This window comes from Corvus cornix, chromosome 26 (assembly GCF_000738735.6).
Source record: "Corvus cornix cornix isolate S_Up_H32 chromosome 26, ASM73873v5, whole genome shotgun sequence".
Classification (NCBI taxonomy): domain Eukaryota; kingdom Metazoa; phylum Chordata; class Aves; order Passeriformes; family Corvidae; genus Corvus; species Corvus cornix.
This window is the reverse complement of record NC_046354.1, coordinates 5,480,172-5,500,920: the sequence shown is the minus strand read 5'-3', so window position 1 is coordinate 5,500,920 and position 20,749 is coordinate 5,480,172. Positions and strand designations below refer to the sequence as shown.

The 20,749-nt window shown below is 48.1% G+C and overlaps 1 protein-coding gene across 1 annotated transcript in view; it reads right to left on the bottom strand.

Moving 5' to 3' along the window:
* KDM5B (lysine demethylase 5B) overlaps positions 1 to 16,061 on the bottom strand; it is a 55,732-nt gene extending 39,671 nt beyond the window's left edge. Inside the window, exons 1-4 of the mRNA XM_039565231.1 lie at positions 15,790 to 16,061; positions 3,981 to 4,058; positions 2,566 to 2,688; positions 1,528 to 1,698 (exon numbers count right to left, since the gene is read on the bottom strand). Of these exons, the coding sequence (XP_039421165.1) occupies positions 1,528 to 1,698; positions 2,566 to 2,688; positions 3,981 to 4,058; positions 15,790 to 15,927 (510 nt within the window). The 5' untranslated portion in view covers positions 15,928 to 16,061. The remainder of the gene's footprint in view (positions 1 to 1,527; positions 1,699 to 2,565; positions 2,689 to 3,980; positions 4,059 to 15,789) is intronic.
* Between the last annotated feature and the right edge of the window lie 4,688 nt (positions 16,062 to 20,749).

Below are 20,749 nucleotides of genomic sequence, written 5' to 3'. Positions count from 1 at the left end.
GGAGTATTTTAACTGCCTGAGCAGGGGAGGAGCTAAAAAAAATCAGTTAACCTTACGTGTATCACTTGTCTAGAACTGCTTCCACATCACTTTGAACACATGTCACGTGGCCATTGCAAGACAGAGCTTAAAAAGTCATTTAAAAAGAATGTCCTCATCTAAGGAGGTTTTCCCTCTTCTGAAAGGGTTTAATACTGAGCAAACCATGAAGTGAGTATTAACTGCGTGACAGACGCTCTTGTGAAATTTCCATTTCCAGGATACTATGGTACCACGTTCACTGTTTCACAACTTTTAATTAGATCTTTCCCTGTGCAATGGTACCTCAAAAATATGGCAGCGAAGACAGGTGTAACAAACACACAAGCTCAATAAAAACCCCAAAGAGAAATCACAATTTTCAGACCTAATACAAATGCCAAGTTTTCAATTAAATGCCTTTAGAAAGTGGTGCTGCTTTCCATTACTTAACAGGAATGTTTGAAGGAAGCCAAAATATTTTTGATCTAGCAGTTTCCTTAGCATGAAGATTTTTATCTTCAACTCAATTTTGTTCTTATCCTGTTTGCAAAAGACCCCCTTTTCTGAAGGGCCAGCAGAATTTAGCTGTTCTTCACTGAGAAGTGATTGTCACTGCCTAAATAAAAAGTCTAATTCTAACCTCTCTGGACTTACATCAAATCCCTCCCTCATTTCAGTAGCTTTGTGTAAAGGCCTGTGTTGATTTCTGTACACGGAGATATGCCTGTAACAGGATTAGGGCATTTATTGCTTAAAAAAGGTCAGCACTCCTGTCTTTGAAAGATCATCACGGAAAGAGCATTTCAAAGAAATAAAAATGGATGTTGACAACTGCAACCAATTTTGGATTTCCAAATAAATGACTGCTGCTCTAAAAGAACAGACCTATTCCTCATTAGAGATTATATGGCCTCCACTCTCAATCAACCCTGAATTTTGGTTTAATGGCCAAATCAAAGATTGATGACTAGGAAGGATGAAGAGTTATGCTTGGAAAAAATCCCAAGTCACACTGTTAACATCACTACAGCAGCCAGGAAGCTTTCTGCAACCTGTCCCCCTTAGTGAACGTGCCACAACACTGCCATGGCTTGGCACAGTCCCTCAGTCACTCTAGGCATGTGACACAGAACCACAGCACTTGTTGTGGCAGAGAGATGGACCTGGAATGTTCCATGAATATAGAAGTACTTGGCATTACAGAAATCATTGCAGGAAGTCTAAATGTCCCTTATCACAAGGCTTCTGTAAACTGGAGAGAGAAAATACCAACAGATACTGTTCAAAGCAGGAGTCAGAGGTCACCTGGAGGACTAATGCTAAAAACTTCACCTCTAATGAAAAGTTTGCCCATGGCTTTCCGAACTGCTGAACACAGCATCTGGTCAGTCACCTGAATGACACCAAGCACGGAATGCAGCTTCACAAACACTCCAGAAATTAAAAGAACCCTCATAGACTGGCTGTTACCTTAAGTGAACTGCAGGTGGTTTCAGCACAGCTTACCAAGAGACTCGCTCCTGACTGGAACAGGTTGTAGGGGTAGAGAATTCGCTCGTAATGCGCACGGATGTGCGAGCCCACAGCTTTGCCAGGAGCAAAGCCCATCCTCGTGGCTATTTTGGTCCATTTTCTCTCCTTGCAAACTACATCAAATCCTCCTTGTTCTGCAACTAGCTAAAAAGTGAAAATAAAATAGTCACATATTTAATGGCAAAATTATCACGTTCAAGGAAAAAGGCAGGACAACATCCCAACTGACATTTTAACCACAAAAAATACAGATTTAAAAAAACCCCACAACATTGAAGTTGTTTTAAGGCAATAACTGGAACATATAAAACATAACCTATTCAGGAATTCCAAACTTGTTGGATTACTTTACAAATAAATCAGCACCTCTGTTCCATGTGCAAACAGTCGCTCAGCCTACTCTGAGAACTTATTTGGCTGCAATTTGTCACTTTGTATCCCAACACAACTTTCCAGCACAGGACACTCAGTTCTTTTCACCGGAAGAAGTGCTACAAAATAAGCTCAAAAATTCCCAATAAAAACTGCCCTAAACATAAAGAAAAGAGAAAGAACATATCCTTGGGGTCAGAGAATCCCATCTCTTACTATCAGTATACATGAAATTCTCCACAAGTTTAACAAGTTTCGTCCTAAAAGTAATTGGATTTTTTTTCTTCCGTATTTCTAATGGAAAATTTTTTTCTCTCACTTTTGTCATTGTTCAGGAACTTTCTCCAGTTAAGCCTAAGCTTATTCTTGACCAGTATACCCAAGTTCAATTTTAAAGAAGAGCTGTAAATTTAAGGTGATCTAGGCTCACAGGAAAACTTCCATGATAATGTATTACTTACTTTTCCTGATAACGTATTCTTACTCTTACTGTCCCATTAGCTCTGTTAGCTTAAACAAAGGAATACTTTTTCCAGCTTAGATATACCCCAAAACCTCCCCTGACCAGCTGTGATACCATCCCAGGAATTGAAGTAACATAGCAGCTTTTCAGGACAAGTTTTTCCATAATGGTCTTACTCTGTTAAGCTGAAATAAATCCAAGATCTTCCTCTCCACATGTGGAATTTTCAGTGTGCATCCCTGAAGCTCCCAAAACTTTGCAATCTGGTCCAGAAAATTCAGCTTTACACGAGTTTGGGCCTGAAATCAACCAACCAAACAAGTGAACTGCATGCTAAAAGCAGATGTAGGTTTTGTACCCCAACATTTACAGCACTGCAGACTCAGCTGCCTGCCCAGCTTTGCCCTCTGCAGGAGTCATTTTGCATTTTCCCCCTCTCATCATGTGGAGAAAAATAAATTCCATGCAGATACCATTGGTGGTATCTGCATGTTTCCTTGAGTCACCTTTTGTTACCTTTTACTGCACTCAGAAAAGTACTTTCTGAGAACAGCCAAAAGGTAAGTTATTACTGCTAAAGACTCCCTAAACCAGCTGCATTGTCCAGATTTGCTGCATTATTACATTAATTACTGCAATAGTTTATTACAATTTGGTTTATTTGCAATAAACCAAAAATAAATCAATATTAAAAAAAAAAATTAAAGGGTTTTTTTTTCTGTTACTCCTTCTCACTCCCAACTGTGTTTGTTTCACTTTTAAGCACACAAATGGGTCAGGGCAGGGAAAGCCTGGCTGGTTGCACAGCAATTACCACAGTAAGATCACTGCACTGCTGCTATGTAAGAGCAGTAACTTAAATTTCGACACATTTTATTTTCAGCACGTTTTCTGTTCTTAAGGTAAAAACTGGCCATGTCTGTACAGATTAGCTTGTCTGCAAACTCCAGGGAGCTCTGAACAGCCTGTGGTCACACAAATCCCCCTCTTAGCATTCTAAGCCAGCATCTGAGCCCTTCCCCAGCACTTCTCATGACCACGTCAGGACTTCAGAAACCAAGAATCAGGAGAATAATTAGGCACAGAGTCACCATCATCCCAAATGGTACCAGCACTGAGCCAACCAGAAGTCCTCACACTCCCCTTTAGTGTCAATTCACTGAAGCAGTGAATGAAAGTGCTTGTGAACAGCAAATTTCCACAAACTGAATCCAGATTTTGCAATTGTTTCTTCCAAAAGGCTGGCTATTTTTAAAGCACTCCAAGTGTTTCATCTCTTTTCCTTTTGAAAGACACTGTATGAGTGCAAAACACAGACACAGATCTATGGCCCTGGACAGTTTAACTACTTAGAAGCACCTGTGTAGAAAAGGCCTAAATTAAGTTCCTTTTTTAATGAGCATTAACATTATTTTTATGCCTGGAATGTTTCTAACTAGGTTCTGAAACAGATGGATTTCCGTGCTAATTAGAAATTGCTGTTCGAGGTCCAGAGTGCTGTCAGCTCATGGCCAACTGTGGCAAACATCACCTCCCAAAAACACACTGACACATTTTGGGAGCAGAAGTAATGTTTAGCTTTCCAGTTTACCTCCAGTTCATTGAGCCTCTGGATCCTCGGTGTGAAGTGAAGTTTGTCGACATCGCACGCGAACGGAGGCTGCCAGTCCTGGAAAACAGAAGGGTTCCATCAAAAGATCAGGAAAAGGAAGGAAATTTCTGCAGTAGTCAAAAGCCAGGTGAGCCTGAAGCATGAAGAGCCCCCACGGCCTCCAGAGCCTCCTCAGCCCCACCAGCACATGGAACTTGGCGTGGTGGGGGCTCAGCAGCTGCACTCTGACCCGTCAGGGAGCCAGGGCTGTGCTGATAACCAAATCCCCTCACTGGGAACAAGTCAGAGAGCAGGAATGGTGAGATACGTTGAGTGTCATTGTCTACCCCTTGGAATCCTTCACTGTGCCTCAAAAATAGGTAATGGGACCACCAAATCAGGTACACTTTGGAACTGAAGACTTGTTCTGCAATGTAAGCCTCCAGAGAATCATGGAATCATTGACGTTGGAAAAGCCCTTTAAGATCATCAAGACCAACTTCTAACCCACCACCACCATGTTCGCCACACCACCCATGTCCCCAAGTGCCACATCCACACATCTTCTGAACACTGCCAGGGATGGTGACTCCACCACTGTCCTGGCCAACCTGTGCCAATGCCTGACAATTTCCTTGGCTGCAAACATTCAGGAAGAGCTGGAATATGACCAATTTAAAAAAAGATTATTATTACTTTGATAAAATACCTGCAACTGAAGTGTAATTTATAAACACAACTATAAAGCCGTTTTATCTTTTAGATCTCTGACATTTACTGCACATGCTTGGTTTGGCAATAGGCGACTTCACAAAACCAAATTATATTTGATTTAAACTTGACAGGAATTTATTATATATAAAGTTATCTTGTTATCACAAATTACAGAATGAAGATAATGCACAAGTGAGCTACTGCCAGTGTAGTAGGACAGGAGTAAGACAGAGCTTTGCATCAAGAAAAAGATCAACACTGGGGGACTGAGACAACTGAAGTAAGACCAGCATCATAAGCACATATTTTTTATCTTAGATTCACAGAGAATGTGAAAATTAGTGCAGAAAATAAATGCTTTCCAAAGCAATTATCTTACAAACAAACATGGAGCAAGAGTCACTGAGAGCGTGGTGAAGCTGAAGAGCGAAGAGGGTCACCAATCCATACATGTTACCAAGCTGGCATTGACTAATCCAGACCTCAAAATCGGTAATAAAGGTTTTCTGATCCTGCAAGGCACTTGCAGCACACCACAACTTGACAAGGCTGGCTGAAATTAACATTTGAATTGGCAATTAGACAATGGTAGGGGGTCAGGATGACAAATTATCCAGAGGACACTCAATCCTCAACCAGTGGGACACATTTCTCGATTATTTTCCTGCTTCTAACCACAAGACTGTCTGGTGCCCAATGACACGTTCTTGAGAAAGCCAATAACACAAACCCTTCTTTTACTGCCTATTTTCTACGCCAGAAAACCAAATGCAATGAAACTATCAAGTCTGAGGAAGAGAACTGACACTCTTTTCTAATATCTTGTTTGATGAATCATTTGGGGCCCTCAAGCTGTAAGATGAGAAGCATAACTGGGAACAGTTGGGCAGGATTTGAATTATTGTACTTCAACAGGACAAATCTGACTCTCAAGCTGAACCAACTGGTTACATCATTAGTCACAACTCCAGAGTCTGCTCTGTACCAAAGAGAGGGAGACAGGAAACAGGCACCGAGACCAGGAGGGAACACAGTGGCGATGACACACAGGACCCTTGAGACATGCTGGGGACTGAATTAAACTGCCCAAGGGAGAATTGTAGGGAGCTTTGCTTAGGCCGAGAGTAAATGAAACCAAGAGGGCTGTGCTGCCTCACTGCTTTGCTAAGCAGTAAGCCAAGGCTGTCTCTGGGTGGACTGTGCATTACCCCAAACCAGATCCTCTAGTAAGGCTCTGCAGAGGACAAGAACCAGCAATAAGATGAACAGGGGCAAGAATTCAGCTCACGTAGGCAATGACACCACCTCTCAAACTGTCACCCCTCCAGGCTGCGCTTCAGGGCTACCACTTGCAGTTACTGCACTGGCAGCACGTCAGAGAAGCCAAGCAAGGGAGGGGACAGCACAGGAGACTCTTCTGGTCAGGCCACATGTCTGCTGGCACAGGCTGCTGCTTTGGGCAGAGCCCAGAGGAAAGCCTGCATGCCACTGGGCACAACAGGAGAAACAGGATCCCTACCTGCTCCTACAGGCTCCAGCTCATGCTCAGACTAAAGAAATCCAGCTCCAAGGGCGCCTAGGGCAGACACAGACCCAATCCATGTCAGACAGCATAGAGCAGGCTAGTCCCCTCTGCTTATGAAAGCAAATGAGGAAATTTATGTGCATGATCTTAAAGAAACAGCTCATCCACAGCATGGCACCTGAAACATCCTGCTCCAGAATTAGCTGATTATCTCCATGATCTCCATGTGTCTATTTATTACTGACTGGTGCATGTTTGGGGACAGTCTTTCCTGTTTGGCCAAAGACACTGGCTCTGGCAAAGCACCAGTCACCTACTGCGCTGGAAGAGTAACACGACACCAGACAACACAAGCTGCCACAACAGGCATTTCCTACACCCGCAGCTTTTAAGTTTACCAATGACTGAATGACCAACACACACACCAAGACGCCCTGATGGCACGTCAGCTGTTTCTCAAAGATAAGCTTTGGGAGCTCCATTTCTTCAACAGCACTTTCAGTAGGTGACTTCAGCCTATCAGGCAGACAGGTTCATCAGCCAGAAACAAACATTTCACAGCCCTAAAAGTGTTTCACTTTTAGCAAGGAGAAAGTCATTGGAAGAGCTTCTGCTGGGTGATGGTAAATTGGCTTAATGAGAGGCAACACTGGATTGACTCTGGCTCCTGAGGTTTTGAAGCAAGTACCATAGAATAGGCTGAGTCGGCAGGGACCATCGAGTCCATCAGGATCATCACGTCCAACTCCTGGCCCTGCACAGACACCCCAACAATCCCACCCTGTGCCTGGGAGCGTTGTCCAAACACTTCTTGAACTCACACAGGCTTGGAGCTGTGCCCATTCCCTGTTCAGTGCCCAACCACCCTCTGGGGGAAGAACCTTTTCCTGATATCCAACCTAAACATCTCCCAACTCAGCTCCAGCCATTCCCTTGGGTCCTGTCACTTGTCATGAGAGGGAACAGATTGGTACCTGTCCCTCTGCTGCCCCTCGTGAGGATGCTGAAGGCCCCAGTGAGGTCTCCCCTCAGTCTCCACTGAACAAACCAAGTGACCTCAGCTGCCCCTCACGAGGCTTCCTCTCCAGACCCTTCACCATTCTCGTGGCCCTCCTTAGGATGCTCTCCAATGTCTTTTTTATATTGTGGTGCTCAAAACTGCACCAAGGACTTGAGGTGAGGCCGCAGAAGTGCAGGCAGAGCTGAGGGAAATGAATGCCATATATAATAGATCACATTAGATTATTATAAAACCACTCCTGGCTTTACAAACATACTACAGCACGTCCTCTGAACACAAACTGTGTCAGATGACACTGTTACAGACCCACAGTCATCCACCATCTGGAGAAATGACAGCAGGTATAGCACACAGTCCATCCTGACTGTCACTGAGTCATTTTAAAGTCACAACAAGTTTATTTTGGATCATCCAAACTACTCAAAGTTGATATAACCAATAAGGATATTTATCTTTCTCTATTCCACAGTATGGCAAGTTCCTCAAGTCCCAAACAAGATACTTTCAACCCTTCTTTAACGAGTGTATTATTTACTCAACAAAAATCTTGGACACATTTTGAAGCACAACTTACCAAGCCAAATGCGATGCTCACTTGCAGGCCCATGAAAAGACATTTGTGTGTGACAGAAATGCCTTTATGCACCTTGGAAAGGCAGCAGCACCACGAGAGGGAGCTTTGTGGTGCAGGATTCATTTGCAAAGCTGCTGAGCCACATGAGGAGCTTTGCTGGGGAAGAGACCAGTCACCACCCCCAACTTTCCAGGCCCACTTCCCTAAAGCTCATGCCTGGGAATCAATAAGACTTTCCCTCTCCATCCAGCTCCTCAAAGGAACTGGTTTGGATTTCCCTGTTCTAAAAAATGAATAAAAATGTTTAAGAAGTTCAGTTTTAAGTGTCTTTCAACAGTCATGCTGAGCACTAAGATTAAGTATACACAGAAAGCAAGACAACATCAATTTCCTAAAAAAATCAGGAGTTCTTACTCCACCAGGACTCTTCATCTGAAGAACACACTCTATTGTGTTCTGTTGTCCATCCCTGACTGTTATAAGCCTGCAAGGGACAAACAAAATCCTGTGCCCACCTTAGCCTGCACTTGTTATAAACCTGTCATCAAATCCAGGCAAAAATGAGACTGACTTCAAAATTTCAAAGTCTTCTATAAACTTGAGGGACAAATCCAGCTGTGCAGAAGGCACACTCTAAGAATCACATTAGTATTTCAAGCAGTAATGCAAACTACAAATGGTCAGCAGAATTATTTCTGTGATTTCCATATTCCAGCTCCTAACTGAGCTGTTCCAGGGATGTCAGGCTTCAGAGCATTGCATTTCAGCTGGCAAACCTGCACCTCACCCAAACTCACTAATTAAAATTTAACCGCCCCCACCTCTGTGAATTCAAGTGAACAAGAAATCACCACTCTCCCTGGTAAGCTGTTCTACAAGTTAGTTGGCTTCAGCTTTTCTTCTTCCCTTATCCTCATGTCCTTTATAAGCAAATCCCTCATCTGCTGGCTGCCAAAGCAGCTATTCCTGAATCCTTCCTGGAAGAAATGTTTCAAGACATTTTTCAATAAACAAATACCTTTTTCCTTCTCTTTACAGAACCAGCTTTCCAGTCCTTCGGCTTTTTCCTGAAGTCTCTTATATTTTTTTCAACATCTTTTGAAAACTGCAAGTAGCATTTTACTTGCAGTCTCTCCCATGTCAGACACAAGAAGAGACAGCCCTTTCATTATTTTGCTAGACAGCAGCTCATAGTAAGATCCAAAGGAATATCTTAGCAATTCCTGCCAGAGAAACACATTCATCCAGCGAACTGCAGCAATTCCCCCCTTCCCGGGATGCCCACCCTGTGAGCCTGACCTACATTCTTTGTTCCCACATCTATGATCTTGCCTTGGCAAAGGTGTTCCATGATTGCTGCCTCCGAGAGGAGGGGAGCACACTCGGTGACTCAGAAGGTCCCTTTCAGTCTCCTGGTTTTATGACTACATTAAAAACACACTTGGAGCTCAGATGGCAGAATCCACACAAACCCATTATCACCCGGCAGTGGGTCAGCCACAAAGCTCCTGTCTAACGGGAACTAATCCCTCTGTGACCCTGTTAAAGGCTAACATTAGTTGGGAACTCCAATCATCAGCTAACCCAGTTTGTGATGAACAGTCCTTCTTTGGTCATTTCGAATGGAGGAGATTTTTCCATCAACCCCCCCGAATTCCTCCTTGCCAAGAAGGGACCCTGGGTGCACTAACCCACCTTATGCACAGAACTCTCCAAAAAGAAGCCTGGTGGAGTAGTTCTTATTTGAGACAAAACTGGGCTCTGTTATGTACTGCAGACTAGCAAGCGAGAACAGACACAACCACAGATCCTTCCCATCCAAGAACCACAGCCAAGGATGAGTGTACAGCAGGAATCACCTCTCTAGATCCCAGTGTTTCAGTGCCAGCTCCACACATGGACAGAAATAAAGGCTCAGGTAAGCTGGAGGACAGAAACTACACACAGGGTTTGAACCTCTAAACTCAACAGGCAGCCAGGCTCACACACAGGAGATGCCAGGCTCCTCTCCATGGAGGCACCTGCATGCAAGGAACAGATAAACACCACTGTACCAGCAGCACTGCAGGTACAGCTGGGGATGGATGGAGTGCTGGGATCAGCAAATCCCAGATCCCTGATTCACTTCACAGCACTGACTCTGAAACAGAGCATCCATCACGACTGGGGCCAGACCCAGCTGTGGGTGTCCGAGGGTACCAGACCCCAAGAGCTGCTGCCACCTCCCCTCAAGGCACAGGACACCAGGGTCAGACCTTTGCTCTAATCCCCAGTACATTCCCGGGGTGTATGCAACTGGCACAGACAGAGACTCACTAAAAGAGACTGAGGAAAGGAGAGGAAACTCTCATTGTCTTTTAAGCCCACGCCAATGTTTCAGTGTTTCTGAAGAGCAGAAACCACCCATGGTGACCACAGCAGCACCGTGCATGGCCACTGCCACTAGTAAAATAAATAATAAACTAAAATAATTCTTTTGCATATTTTATTGCTAATTAGAGATCAGTAAATAACCTACTCTGAATTTATCTAATTCCACAACATGACCCCTGTGATGAATGTGACAAGTTCTTCATTTAAAGCCAGCATTTCCTAATGACCTTCGGTGGCTAATCTACTTTTCTTCACATGAATTGACAACAGGGGAACAGGAACCTCAGCACTAAAATATCTCTTCCCCTCCCAAAACCCCATCCATTCTTGATCCCAAAGTTCCCAAAAATGGCAGATCCACCACCATCCTTCACTTTCCCCTTCCACCTGATCCTCTGTCAGTCAGAAATGCCGTTTCCTGACTCACCTGAGCCTGGCTTCTGCTCAGCAGGAGCAGAGGCTCGGGCTTGGCTCGCCAGGACTGACAGATGCTGCAGCACCTCTGGTTTGTCCCACTGAAGCTCACTTACGTGTTGTAATTGAGTTATCTCTGTGTTTTCTCTTTGATAAAATCAACTGACTGAGCCTCTGTGTATTGTCAAATCTGAAGGATCATCACCATCAGCTTCCTGTTTCAGACAAAGTATCGCAATTCTCTGCATTAATTCCTGTTTTAGTGGTGGTTTGTTTTACAGCTCCAGGACCAGATTGCCAGAACCCTCAGTCAAGCTGCTCCAAAACAGAATTGGTTTTCGTTTTTTCTTTTCCCCATAAAAATGAAAATAAATCAAGCAACCAGCTGAATGAGAAGCCTGAACAGACCTTAAGAGGTTTAAACAACACTTAAATCAATGTTGTTCCTCAAAGTATGTCCCTGGAGGAGCAGTTCCAGTTCTCCCAAGCCCTAAGCCTTTAGGTTTCACCACTCAGGCTTTGCTAAGGTTAAATATTTCATTATTTCATGTGCAGAACTTTTATGATGCTTCTCTGTACCCTCTCCAGTTGTCAAATCTTTTTTAAATCCTGCAGTGAGTGTGGGATCCTGAATACAGAATTTTCTACTCTCGTGCTGCCACAGAGGTAAAATCCCCCTATTTATCACCGAGAAACTCCAGAGCTGCATTCACTGGCTTATCCAGAGCTCCCATTCCACCATTACACTGCTTTCCACCAAGGTCCACAGTTATTTTTCTAGACTCCTTCCTCCTCTAAGACGCTCCATGATCCTTTGTTCCAAAGGTAAACCCTCTCATTGAGTCCTACTTAAACGATTACTGTTTCATAATATCCATTGTTTATTGGGCAACTGGGATCCCTCTAAAGCAACGAGCCACCACCATAACTCCATTTGGAATCATGGCTTTTGTTCTTCTAGACGTGTAATGAAAATTACATACCCTTGGCTTGAGGTTGTGAGACACCATTAGAAAGGGATCCTTCCATTACAAACACTCATTAATAGTTGAACTAATTTGTGAATTGGTGTATTAATTTTGCACAATAATAGTTTCTATAATTAGAATACTGAACACACTTAACTTCTAGATCTCAGACAAGGACAACACAACTGATTTAACCAAACACATGGTCTCATGGAAAAAAATAAAACTAATTTGATCACACCAGTGTTCATACAATTGTATTCCATACTATCGCCTTCCAAGTTCCTATCCAGGACTATTCCAGTCGTTCTTCCGCTCTGGAGCTAGAGGGGGTCAACTCTTGCACCCAATAAAGAACTCAAACCAATAAGGAAATTAATTCTCCCTGTTCTCAAGTTCACCAGTATTCCAGGATATCCTGAAAACTGACAGTCAATAATTTCAGTAACTCCAGGGTCAATTCCTTCAAAATTCCAGCTCTGCTAATCCAGACTTTCTAATCTTTAAGTGTTTGGTTTAAGTGACTTGGAAGCCTTAACAGTACTTCTCCATATTCATGTTATTTAGAGCAATGAAATTTAGCCTGGATGTTCTCAATTTTCATGTTTGGCCTTAGGAAAGTTATGATGTTCTAGTACATTGTACAATGTTGTGTATTTTGAAATGGATTTATATGGTAAGTAAGGCTTAAATAATCATTATTTATTATTTCTTCACAGCAGCAAAGCAACGATGCAATGAAGTGAAGCAAGAATCCATCTTCAGGAAAGGCTTGGAGCGTTTGATACCTCTCCTGCTCCACATGTTACCATTAATTCTTGAAGCTAAGCTTCACATTTGTTAGACTGTTTACTTCCATTAATTACTATTAACTACCTATTTTGAAGAACAACTCCATTCTCAAGCAATACTTCATCTGACCCCCTAAATGCCCCCAGTGATTTGCAGAGCTATCACAGGCTTCTAGAACGTAAGGCCTCCACTTGACATGCCAAGTTTTGGAGTAAACTTAGTTTATTCCAAACGACCAGATACTGTTTAAATAAAGAAATCCTAATAAAAGGTATTTTTGGTTCACAGAAGAAATTCTAACTAAAAAATGGCACATGACGGACTGCGAACAAGTTGTACCCCACCAACTCTCCTACATCCAGCTGCCCCTTCCCCCCAGATCTGCAACAGACCCAAATTTAAATCTCTACTTTATGCAGCTCATTAACTGCCAGGAACAACCACCATCCGAGCACTTTGCTGCCAATGGGGCCCTCTGCTCATGCTCCATGCTGCTGACAAAAAGCCACAGAGAACAGTGCCAGTGAGCTGGTTATTGCTGCACCCTCCACCAGTCACTGCAGCATCTCAGAATCCCCAAATAAGAGCAAAACTCAGTCACTGGTGATGGCTGGAACAAACTGAACTGGAATGAAGAGGAAGAGAACTCCTTTTGAGTGTTCAACTGGAAACTTCCATGCAGAAATTGCACCTCCTGTTATATTCCTGGACATTCTTCCATCTTGTGAACATGCAGTGATCACCCAGTATCCTCTGTCTTCCACCCAGATGTCTTCTGTACACCAACTACCTTGATACCCCCTCACTAAACAGGTCACCGTCCTCCAAAGCTGCCACACAAGAAGCCACCGCAGACGTGGTTTTCTCTGGGCCCACCTGGTGCCCAGCTAATGCCAGCAGAAAGGGACTGGAGAAAGCCCTGCTGCCGGTCCTTTGGAGCCCAAGGAGCTCTCCTGTGCATGCTCCAGTACTGGAGCATCAAAGCCAGCTCCAGAGTAAGGGCTTGTCCATGAGCAAGTGGGGAAGCTACAGCTGGGCACCATCAGTCTCGCACAACGTTTTGCCATGTTGCAGCTCAGATACAGAAACACAAATTCATCTGCTGATAACTGCACAGCAGTTTAAGCTAAAATAACGCCAGCCCAACCATCAAATTTTCAATTCCTCTCTCGGCACAGATCCTGACAGCTCATGGTGCTGCCTACCTGCTTCCCGGCACGTAACCAGACTGCACACGCCGGCCAGAGATTCCCTCAGATGCAGGAAGATTCCAAACCTCAGCCATCACCAAACAAGGCATCCAGTTGGAACACACACACTGTTGTGCAAACAGCAGTACAGTCTTTAGCTCATGGTATTACAGACCCCTCGATTACACCAAAAAGAACAATAACTGAATATTCACTGCGGCTCCTGATCACAGGAGGAAGGCCAGGAACTACGTCAACTTAAAGGCTTTTCTGGTCGCTTTGGAAGAGCTCCCTCTATGCTCCAGGCCGCTGAACCAACCACGCACTTCACAAGTCATCCCAGGCATTATCCAGGGCAGATAAAGCCATGGGAGCTCAGCATGCCCAAAGCCAGGCTCCAAGAACTACCCATGCTCAGCCCTCAGCAGCTCCAACTATTTTCATCCTGCTTCTAAATACGCCCAAAGAGCTGATCACACGGCCAGGCAGGCACACCACCTGGTGTAATATCTGGTGCAATACCTGCCCCTTCAGGAAGCAAAGACGAAAGCAGCTGAAAATGCAGTTGCAGTAAGTAATTCAGTCCTTTTTTGAGGGCTGTTGATTTATGATCTCCAACAGATAAAATCCTACGAGCAGCTTTCTGATAAGGTTTTGGCTTTTTAAACAAGCAGCCAAGAAACACAGATGAGATTTTTTTAGATGAGATACTTCTAAAACAAATAAAAAGACACCCCCCTCAAAAACAGAAAAACCCAAACAAACAAAAACCCACCAAAACATCCAACCAATCAAAAAAAGCAGTTCTGGTCACAGTTGCTGAAACACTGTTGGCAACTTAAAACCCCAAAAGATCTTCTCAAAAATACTACAGAACTTCAATGGTGACTCTGTAACAAAAAACATCTTAGCCCCTTAACTCTGAGCATCCGGCTGCCCTGCATGAAAAGAAGCACTGGCACGTTCTACCAGGACACAAATCCAGGAGCGGTCTTCACAGAGCAATCCGGGATTCTTCCTCCTGAGAGCTGAAACACCTTCCTTCCTCTCCAGCAAGATTCACATTATTCACTCTGCTACAAACATTTCTGCCACCTCAGACACTACCTCAGCAAGTTACTACTATTTTAATTCAGAAGGAAAAGGATGGACACCAACAGGAGTCCCAGCAACAACCAAAACACCGAAGTGAGGAGTGTGTGTTTCTGAACATTATTTCTTTGAAGTCAAAGTCTCCCTCGCAAAACTTCAGCTTGCAGAACTGTTCTGTCAGTTTTCCCCCTTGCTGGAGGGAGATGTAAACTCAGTGCCTGTTTAACATTCTGGTTGTTGCCGTCATGTTAACTGCCTTACCCGGCTGCACCACCCCAGACTCGCACCACGCTCCACTTAGGGAAGAGCAATTCACTCAAAATAAAGATGATTCACACATTGTTTAATTAGATTTTTACTTTGAGAAGCCCCTCTCCTCACCAGTGCGGGTGTTCATACCTTTAAACAAACTAACAATTCTGACTATACAAACTATGGTTCTAAGACCATCACAACATTTCTCAGTAAATTGAGTGGACCAACAAAAGGAAATCAGAATTCATACCCTAATTTTGAGCTTACTACATCATCGGTCGAGATGATGATGATGAAGATGAAGGCTTACTACTTCTTCCCACAGTGGATTGCATTCTAAAATGGTGGCCATGTCTGTCTAGGCTTCAGCTCGCAGAGCCACCAGCCAAACTCACGGCTGCGGAGTTTGGTCTTGTCCAACTTGAGAAACAGTTCCCTGTGCTAAAAGCGCGCCGAGGCCGGGGAGGCCGCGGCGGGGCCGGGGGCGGCGGGGAGCGGGTCCCCCCGGCCCCACACCGCCACAATGCCAACATGGAGGGCAGCACCCCGGCACCTCCTCCGGGGCTCGGCGGGGCCGCTCCGGGCGCGAGGCCCCGGCCAACCCCGGGAGCCGGGGAGAGGCCGGGCCCGGCCGGGGCAGCTGCCCCCCGCCCCCGCTCCCTCCACTGCCGCTCCGGCGACTCCCCCACCGGGCGCTCCGACACTTGGGAGCCAGTTCGCGGGGGGAGCGGTCGGTCCCTTCGGTCCCCTCAACCCCGGCCCGGTGAAACTTCAGAGCGGCGGCGGGGGCGGCCCCGCCTGCCCGGGGTCACCTGCGCGGCCGCGGGCCGGGGGGGGCCGGGCCGGGCCCCACACAAAGGCCGCTCCCGGCGGCGCCATGCGGGCACTCACCGGCGGCGGCCGCACCTTGCAGATGCCGGTCTGCTCGGCGATGGGCCGGATCTTGTGGATGAAGGCGAAGGGGTCGGCGAACTCCTCCCAGCTGGGCTCGAAGACGGGGCACTCGGGCGGGGGCAGGAACTCGGCCATGGCCCGGCCGGGGCGGCCGCTCCGCACCGCTCTCCGAACAATCTCCGGAGCCGCCGCGCTCCGTGCGCGTCCGCGGGGGGGCCGGGGCTGGGAAAAGAGTCCGCCCGGCCTGGGCAGGGGAGGGGGCGCGGCTGCCCCGCCCCGCCCGCGCCTTTGTGCGGGGGCGCCGGGGCCGGACCGGGGAGGGCCCGTTGGGGGCGGGGGGGAAACAGCCAGCGGCGGATCCTCCGGAGCGCGGCCTGGCCCGCGCAGCGCGTATCCCACGCCCGCTACCCGGGCCCCGGCGGAGAGCGAGGCCCCGAGAGCGTCGCTCACCGCGGCCGCTGGGGGTCCCTCCCGGTGCCCCCCGCCCCGCCGGGCCGCAGCTCCGCGCCCCCCCGCTCCCGCCGCCTTTGTGCGTTGCCCCTCGCCTTGTGCGCGCTGCGGCCGCTCCCCCCAGCACCGCTGGTTCGGGGAGGCCCCTGAGCCGCGCTCCCCGCCCGCCGTGCCCCCCGCGCCCCGGGGCCCGTCCCGTCCCGCCCCCCGGGGCCGCCGGCGCTGTGTTTACATGCGCGGAGGGATCCGCACAGCTGACAGCGGACCACGGCCGGCGCTTCTTTTTTTAAAGAGCCTCTCCGCGCGCCGCCATTGGCTGCGCCCGGGACGCGTCACGCGCGGGGCGGGGCCGCCCGCCCCCGCGCGGCCGCATTGTCTGCCCCGGCCGCGGAGCCCCCGCGGCCCCGGCCCGGCCCCTTTGTTCGGGGGGAGCCGGGCCATTGTCCTGGCCGCCGGCCCCGGGCAGCGCGGGGGTAAGGAGCGGTCCTGTTCCTGGGGGAGCGCGGCGAGGTGCTCCCCCTCACACGCCAGCGGTTACCGGGGCCCCCCCGCCGGGGGTCCCACACTGGGCGGTCCCGTCCCCAGTACCGGCGCTGGGAGGCGGTGCCGGGCGGGGGAGGGGCGGCCCCGCCGCAGCAGGCGCCGCACGTAGCGCACGTGCGCGGGGGGGCGGCCCCGCTCCCGCCCACGGACCGGCCCCCCGCCCCGGCACCACCCCCGGGCCCGGAGGGACCCCCGGGAGGGACCCCCAGGAGGGACCCCCACACCGCCGGAGCCGCGGCTCCCACGGCCCTTGAAGGCACAAAGTCGCCCTCGGTATTTCCAAGTCACCGGTCCAGAGCGGAGCCAACCTGAGCGCTGTCACATCCGACAATGAAACAAACGATTGCAACTTTTGAGATGTGCACACAATGCTCAGGGCGTCATTTTTTGTAAAACTTCACGTACTGGCTTCAAATTTCCCCTAAAACTCAGAAAAGCGTCCACTTTAACTGCAGTGTCTAGAGAAGTAAAACACCCAGTTCCAGAGCTGGCAGCAGCTTACCCCACTGCACACTGCCACAACAGGAACGCTCATGGGCTCAGCTCCATGTCACGCAGCTGCTCCCACTGCACAGGAACACCTTCCCCAGGAGAGGGGATGAGGAGGAAGCTGTCAGCTCTCCAAGCTGCTGCTCACAATTACAGTAAATCAAAAATTTGTGCAAAGTCCTCAGGGCCAGTTTAAGACAAACCTAATTCTTCCCAAAAATGGAGGAAAAAAAAAGAAAGCAGGCACAGCTTTTGTAAAGCATTTGTGCAGGCAGTGTCAAAGGGAAAGATCCTCCACTCTGAGCCGTCCCTGCTGGAGCCTCCCTGGGTGGATGCAGAGGAGCAGGACCCACACCCCGGGGGCTGTCAGCCACAGCTCAGAGAAGGCTGCCAAGGGCACACAACAAGGCACCAGCTCCGAGCCTGGCAGCACAGGCTGCTCTCCATCACAGCCTGGGCTCAGGGGCTGTGCTGGGCCAGGGCCGGTGCCAGGCCAAGCTCTGAGTCAGCACACGGCCCAAGGCAGCACAGCTGAGCTCTGCCAGTGTCACCCTGGCAGGGATGATGGGGCTTCAGGAGATCAGGCAGGCTCAGCTTCTGGGAGCCCCGGAGGGCCCTCAGCCAGCAGGAGTGTCTCCAGTTTGCAAGAGGCTCCTGCCCTTTCGTTCCCTGAATTTGACCTACATCTGACATAAGTCACAGTACCCCCGTCCTTGTACAAAAGCAAGATCAGGTTTAGACAGGGAACTTCAACCATAGATGTAAAATACACCATTATCTGTTTGTCCTTCCATTTACACCAAGAGACCCTACAGTCCAAATCACCAAATACCACCATCTGGAGAGAAAGCAGCTGGTTCACCTTCCAACAGCTGGGCTGCAGCACATCCCAAACTGGACGGGCTCTGGCAGGGAGGAGAACACTACCTTTGAAACTTTGGGTCTGAGTGTCCCTGAGTGGCAGGGATGTTTGAACAACAGTGGATTATGGTGTTCCACAAATAAATCCATTTTTGCAATGGTTCCCCTGAGGACTCCTTTCATCAAGAACTGAAGGACCACATTCAGCAGGACTGTTTCTGCTACTTCTGTCACATCTAAAGGCCTCCCATGGGACCTTGATGAAAAAACACTCAGACACAGGTGTTTTACTTAGGTAGTTCTGATGGAGGAGAAAAAACACTTGCTACAAAGATCTGAAGATGAGCAGAGCAGGGAGATCAAGGGAGGACCCAGGGATAGAAAACAGGTGCCTTGAAGGGAGGGCAAGGTGGCTCAGGGCTGGATAAGATGGAGATTTAAGGTAAGCAGGAAGCCCTAGAGGGTCTGTGTTCCCCATCAGGCATCTTACTTGTCTTTCCTGCTAACCTTGCTACCTGCTAATGAAAGCACTTCATCACCACAAATGTGAAGCTTTGCATGCTGCCTTCTCTGTATCTTCCCTCTGCTGTGAAATCTGCAGTGTTTGTTCTGTTCAGGGGATTAGTGTGGCACAGCACTGTCTGGCTTAGAAACCCAATTCCCCAAGTGTTAGAGGCACAAACTGCAGGAAGGAGAGCAGATTGCCCTCAGTTGGAATGAGAGTGCAGACATTCCTTCTTCATGGTTCAGTTGACTGCCATTAATTAACACCTTTTATTAGATAAGCTTTCTCCAAGCCTGTTCTATTTGTGCCCCGTGAGCAGAATTCCCCCACTGGCTGGAGCTCAGTGTTAACCCGGGAGCAGCTGCAGGGCTTGTGGGGACAGTGAGGAAAAAGGGAGCAGGAGTCCAAAACACAGTGCAAAGGCCATGCAAAGGGGTTGGCCCAAGGTGAGGAGTGCCAAGGCTTCCAACTGAAGCCAAGCATTCTTCACCACATCAGGGATTCATTCTTGGCAACTCCTCCATCCTCACCCAGCTGGGAGCTCCAAATAGAGCATCTGTCCTGAACCATTCACATCCAACTGTCCCTTCAGATGCCGCTGCAGCGCAGCTCTCCTCACACCCCGTTTGCCTGCAGGAGTCCCATCAGCCTGGAGGAATATTTAGCAAATCTTTTGTGTTTTCTTGGATGGGCACCATACTGTGAACTTTCCTGCTAGTACAAACCTCCCCTTCATTCTCCTGCACCAGCCAGCACCTGCCTGGAGCACCTTGTTCACACAGTGTATATTGACTTGTTTGCATTTATGTATCTGACTCAGACACTGCAAAGAAGATCACAGAATCCCAGACTGGTTTGGGTTGGGAGGGACTTCAAAGCTCGTCTTTTTCCACCCTCTGCCATGGGTAGGGACACCTTCCACTACCCCAGGTTGCTCCAAGCCCTGTCCAGCCTGGCCTTGGACACTTTTCAGAGATGGGGCAGCCACAGCTGCTCTGAGCCAGGACCTCACCACCCTCACAGGGAGGAATTCCTTCCCAATATTCCATCTAACCCTGCCCTCTGGCAGTGTGAAGCCATTCCCTTGTAAATACTCTCTTCTTCATCTTTCCTGTAGGCTCCCTTCAGGTACTGGAAGGCTACAATTAGGTCACCCTAAAGCTTCTCTTCCCCACACTGAACAATCCCAATTTTCTCAGCCTTTCCTCATAGGAGAGGTGCTCCATGCCTCTGATCAGCTTCACAGCCTCCTCTGGACTCACTCCAGCAGCATCACATCCTTCCTGTGCTGAGGACCCCAGCGCTGGATGCAACTCTGCCAGTGGGGTCTCATGAGAGCAGAGTAAGGAGCAGGTTAATCCTTCCCCCTTCTGTGTACCTGCCCCTGCCATCCCAGACCAGCTCTCCTCTTCAGACAAAGGCTGGCTACCAGTCCTTTGACCCAACACCTTTCCATCCCAGTCTGGGTCTGTTTGGTTTAGTTCTGTGTCACAGCAAGAGCTTCTACTGCAGCCACTTGTTCCAGCACCCACCGAGCACTGGTGCCATCGGCCTGGCACAACAGGAACACTGAGAAGAGCAGCTTTAGGAAACACCATACCCTGGACTTCTGAGTAGACAGAAGATATCTGCTCTTGGGACACTAGAAAAGCCAAGCAAACAGCTCCCAGAGGCTCCACAATGAACAATACTCGGGGAAATATGGTAGCATTCCACAAGCTCCACTCCAGAATAACCCAGAACCGAGCTGGAGGAAATCCTGCCCAGGAGGTGCACTACCGTGTCCAGGGGCAATCAGCACCACACAACATGGAGTTGAAACTCCACTGAAGCCAAAGCCCTCATTTCATCAGCAGTTTGGCCTAATTAAAGTTCTACATGTTTAGAGGAGCACAGGGCTGGGAGAGATGTGCTGAGCTTCCCTGCTCTTTGAGAAAATAGGTTCCTGGGAACAAACAGATTTAGTAAGCAGGATCTGTGACAGATCAAACCAAACCAGTTTTCCTGGGCAAACCAGCAGCCTGTACAAACCTGCAACACAGTCCAAGTGTCATAATCAAGGCTAGAGAAGGGGTTTACATTTTCCAGCTGCTCCCAGAGATCGTGATG